Source organism: Lithobates pipiens, unplaced genomic scaffold (genome assembly GCF_037356315.1).
Source record: "Lithobates pipiens isolate NorthernLeopardFrog02 unplaced genomic scaffold, aLitPip1_a1.2 Scaffold_1, whole genome shotgun sequence".
Lineage (NCBI taxonomy): Eukaryota > Metazoa > Chordata > Amphibia > Anura > Ranidae > Lithobates > Lithobates pipiens.
In genome coordinates, this window is record NW_027507685.1 from 64,868,751 (window position 1) to 64,874,290 (window position 5,540).

Below are 5,540 nucleotides of genomic sequence, written 5' to 3' on the forward strand. Positions count from 1 at the left end.
GTCTTACGTAATTTATGTAATTTTGTCCGTTCAAACTTGGTTTTGTCCGCCCAAACTTGGTTTCAGCGGACAGTCCGCTCGTGTGTAGGCAAGTTGGACGGACTAAGTATGGCGCATGCTCAGAAAGGATTTATACGGCCGAAGGTTGCATTGCAGTGTATAGGACGTCGTTTTTCTAGTCCCGTCGTACGTGCTGTACACGTCATCGCGCACGCTTTCAGCGGACTGTCTGCTCATTGTGTGGTCGTGTGTGGTCAAGTCCGTTCATTCAAAATTTGGACGGACTGTCTGTCGGATTGTCTGACGTACTTAGTTGGCCAGACAATCAGCCCGTGTGTACGCGGCCTAAGAGTGATCGATTTTGTTATGGAAGCAAAATGGGAGATTGAAGATTAGCAGACTGAGCACAATAATTACAAAAAAAGTGAAAAACCCATGAACCTCATAGAAGTTTTAAACAAGCTTCAGGATATCTCAAATGTATGCAGACAGCAACATAACGATCGTAGGCCATGATAGCAAGGAGGAAATCTTCTATTGTACCAAATATATAAAGGATATAATACACCCAGTAAAACAAAAAGCCAAACCAAACTGTGTTAAATATAACAATGAAAATTATTCGTGTGCCAATGTACTTGTGAACAGTCCAATAAAATATATTCAGAAGTGTCAAAATCGACAGCTATAATCCATTCACATGCTAAATGGTCTACTGTGCAACATTGAAAGGTTCTTCTCCCCTCAGGACCTTTCCTGACCTGATTAATAGTGACGTATGAATAAGTAGACAATGTGAGAGTTTAAACATTTCCCATTTTCCTTGTGTGTCTTTAGAAGGGCAAGTCATGGGGAATTCAAGGAGTACAATATACACTGATACAAAACTTGCAAAGATTCGGTATATAGGGTTTATGGTTCACTTAGTTGAAGTTAAGCTTTATTACATAGAATAAGTTTTATTATACAGAAAATAACAAATGTAAAGAAAAAGAACCATCATAATAGAAATAATTATTATATGTATTACATAACGTACATGACTAAACTGACATAGTTCCTTTAAGGATATCTATGATCACAGCATACATTTTCATTTTATATCATAAGCAATGTAATAACAGTACAATACAATAATAGTTATATCTGACAATGCAATATAAGCTTACTTGAAAAATCTCCTTTCATGTTATGAGTTCTGCCTGTCTACTGACCATCTCTTCCCACAACTTCCTGGATTCCCTGCATGCTTTGCTCCTCTGCTACTTTTGATTTCTGAGGACTACAGATCCCATGGTACCTTGCTGCCGACAAGCAGTGATTCCTGTACTTACCCTGCCTCCTAAAACTCCCCCTCTCAGCAGATCTGTAGTTTAGGAAGCAGGCTCTGTTAAATTTGTGACACAGCCTACTCACGGGACATATTGAATATATGTCAGAATTCAGAGAAATAAATTTAACTGTGACTGTGATCTCTATATATATTCTTAGACGTATGTATTTCCTGAAGCAGCTGAAAAGCGAAACTAGTCTTAATACGTCACCTCCTATACCAGCCGTTGATCATTTGTATTGCCAAATGTTTTTATACTTAAATAAATTGATATAATATTTTTTATGTCTGTTTTTCTCAATGTTTCTATACCTTGTGAAGCGCACCGTAATAGTCCCCCTGCTCTTCTTTCTTGGTTGACATCTCTGGTTGGGGACCAGATTTTTCAACAAATTATTTCATATTAATTTGGGATGAAGGTGCATGATGTAATGTTTTATTTGTAATTCAAACATATTATGTTGTGAGGCCACCCATAATCTTTATAGAATCAATAGGTGGATAACACACCTGGTGCTTAGTGTGGGTATCTATCCACGAACAGTGCAAAGGCTTCAGCCCATCCTCTTCATGCCTTGATTCCCACACATTATCAAGCCCTGAGCATGTCCTGGCTTCCTAATTTTGGCAAAAATAGGGAAGGGCCTCTCTCCCCCCTCCTTGTGTTTATTTTCTCTAATTGCAATACCTGTGACACTACAGTGTCCTGATATTTTTATATAGTTTGTAATTGTTTCATGCCTTTGTTTATTTATGCTTTTGTATTTCTAATTATTGTATTGTTATAGGTTCTTGCCCCCCCGCCTGGCCTCCCTGTGGGCTTGGGTCCCGGGTTTTTCTCCCGGCGACTGGTGGGATTCTTGTGGGTTAGTTAGGTGGGTGGAGCATCGTGTATTCCGGTGCATCACTGCCTCTCTCCCCTTGCATGGGTCCTGGCTGACATGGATTGGCTATGGGGATGCAAGCACAGATGTGCGCGCGACTTCCCTGCTCATGCGCAGCTCGGACCTGGTGCTGCACAGGCCTGCGTGAGACAGTGTCGTTCGCGGCAGGTGCTGGGTGCCTGGAGTGCGAGGGGCGCGTGCGCTTCGGTTGTCGCTGCGCACGTGCTGTAGAACCCCTGACCCGTGACGATGCGCACCGATGACGCGTCGCTGGGGTCAATTAGCGGGGTTGAGAGGCATTTATAGCAGTGTCTCACCACTGCCCTGGCACGCCGAGTTGATCCGGAGAACCCCAGGGGTCACAGCCGTTGATCATTTGTATTGCCAAAAGTTTTTATACTTAAATAAATTGATATAATATTTTTTATGTCTGTTTTTCTCAATGTTTCTATACCTTGTGAAGCGCACCGTAATAGTCCCCCTGCTCTTCTTTCTTGGTTGACATTTCTGGTTGGGGACCAGATTTTTCAACAAATTATTTCATATTAATTTGGGATGAAGGTGCATGATGTAATGTTTTATTTGTAATTCAAACATATTAGGTTGTGAGGCCACCCATAATCTTTAGGGAAGTAAATGTGTTTGATTATTTACAAAGTAAGTGTAGCGCTACCTCCAGAGCAGCCACTGAATTGTTTTGTGATTTCTTTGCACACCTGAAGATGGAACACCTTGCTCACCCAGCACTTACCGACACATCTTAAAGTATTTCAAAAAATTACTTAGGCCAATAATAGCCTAAAAGAAGAGTGAATTAGCAAGTGAACTTATACAAATAATCAATAAGACAATAATGTTACTCTGAGAGATGTAATCAAAATCCTGCTGTATTCTACCTATTAGTAATAAACAGAACTTCATTGCTATTACCTAGCAACAGTATATATAAAGACAGTCCTAATTTGCTATAACAGTCTCTGTTTTATTACACTGGCTGGTGAATAATGAAAAAGAAAATTTGGCTGGCAAAGTTGGGGCCCTTGAAGAAAGTACAAAAATGCCCATCAGACAACAGACTAATTGTGTAACGCTAATCTCATACCCGACTCTGGGTCTCTGGACACATGTTCTGATTCAGTAAAAATCAAATTATAGTCAAACATATCAGATTTTGCACTCTTCCTTTTTTATAAATCCTTCCCAATGGAATCAAATAGGAGAAGTTCATTTTTAGGGTTTACATACCTTTTAGGGCTGCTTTCACACTGCTCCATTGCAAAAATGCGGTAAAAACACATACGCATTTTGCCACATTTCCAGTGCATTTTGCACCTGTGAAAAAGGACATGTGACTTAAAAACCACACCAAAAAAAGCAACCGTGTGTGTTTTTGATTTGTTTTTGCCACATTTCTATTTATTTCAATAGGGAGGTGGATTTATGGTGCCTTTTTTTTACCGCACTAAACATGCACTAAAAATGTAGTATGCAGGACATTTAAAAACGCAGCCGACTTGCCACTGACTGGTGTGAACAGTTCCAGAGGATTTAATGGTCATGCATTTTTCTTCCACTTTTGGTAAAGCAAAAATGGAAGAAAAATTGATCAGTGTGAAGGGGCCCTATGACTTGTTATGGTGAACAAACCAAAAAAAAAGGAAAGATTGGAGGAAATCTGTAATTAAGGAAACACAATCTACCATTTCTGACCCCTCCTGCTAAAAATATTAGTTGCCTGGTTGTAATAAGTGGTCTACTTACTTACAACCATTTGACCAAAGCATTGTTGTGTGGGCTGTTTTCAGCACAGCCTCTATCACTTCTTGGTTTCGTAAGGTGTAGATAATGGGATTCAGAAGAGGAGTCACTATGGATGGGACAACAGAAACTTTCTTATTAAAGTGAAGAGAATCGCCACTAGCTGGTCTGATGAACATGAACAATATAGTACCATAGAAAAGGATAACAACAAATAAATGGGAGGCAAAAGTGGAAAATGCTTTACGTCTTGCTGACGCAGAAGACAATTTGATTACCATTCGGGTAATACATGCATAAGATATCAAAGTTAAGAAAAGGCACCCAAAAGTTACAAAACAGATAGAATAGAAAGACGCATTCTCAGCTTTCGTTGTATCAGAGCAGGACAAGTGCATCATTGGGATCAAATCACAATAGTAATGATCTATCTTATTGCCCTTACAGTACCAAAGTGTGGATAGTCTCAAGCATGGAATGATCACTCCAGCGAATCCACATACCCATGACCCCAATATGAGCATAATGCAAACATTGGGACTCATAATAATCAAATAACGCAATGGATTGCAAATGGCAACATAGCGATCATACCCCATTGCAGTCAGGAGATACATTTCTGTTGCTCCAAGAGAAAAATGGAAATAAAACTGAGCCATGCAACCAGCTGAAGAAATGTGTTGGTCTTCTGTTTTAAGAGACCACAGGAGTCTAGGGACTGTGACAGAGGGATACCAGAGCTCAAGGAACGACAGCCCACCGATAAAGAAGTACATTGGTTTATGTAGACGTGGGTCTGCTTTGATGATGACAATGATGAAAATGTTTGCTGTAATGGTGGCAATGTAGATAATTAATAAAACAATAAAAAGCCCAAATCTTCTCTGCCCCTCAATAGAAAACCCTAAAAGAAGAAAATCAGTTATAACTGACTGGTTAAACTGATCCTTGGCCACCATGGTGATCTGTTAAGAACAGTCCACAAACTCAATAAATTGAGATATATATATATATATATATATATATATATATATATATATATATATATATATATATATATATATATATATATATATATATATATATATATATATATATATATATATATATATATATATATATATATATATATATATAAATTATTTCTAAGAATTTCCAAAAGTCTACACAACTACTGTTTCATAAAGGGAAATCTGTTGACCTAGAAATTTCAGTTGTCACATTGGTTCTCAAAGAATGGCAGGTGTTTTAGGAAAACAAAAAGCACAAAGATTTGAATTAAAATGTGTTTAAACCCTTCATGAAAGTGGCAACTGGTCAAGCTACAAGGACAATACTGTTTTTAATACTAAAAAGAGCAAGTCAAAAGAATATTCAAATGTATCAATGATTATAAGTTGCTTATTATTTTAGGACCATATCTTGGTCACTATAGAGTACCTGCAGTTGTTTTTACCTTTAGATATTTTGATGAAGGATATGCATATGCCATGCAGATGATTAGTAAAAAAAGTAGAATGTTCATTCAAAACAAGCTGTGCTCACTTCAACCATCCAATTGTGTG

At 38.2% G+C, this 5,540-nt stretch overlaps 1 protein-coding gene across 1 annotated transcript; it reads right to left on the reverse strand.

Moving 5' to 3' along the window:
• Positions 1 to 767: 767 nt before the first annotated feature.
• Positions 768 to 4,934, reverse strand: LOC143925784 (olfactory receptor 6N2-like). Its single transcript, XM_077450213.1, has one exon. The coding sequence runs from the start codon at positions 4,932 to 4,934 to the stop codon at positions 3,975 to 3,977; it is 960 nt and encodes a 319-aa protein (XP_077306339.1). The 3' UTR covers positions 768 to 3,974.
• Between the last annotated feature and the right edge of the window lie 606 nt (positions 4,935 to 5,540).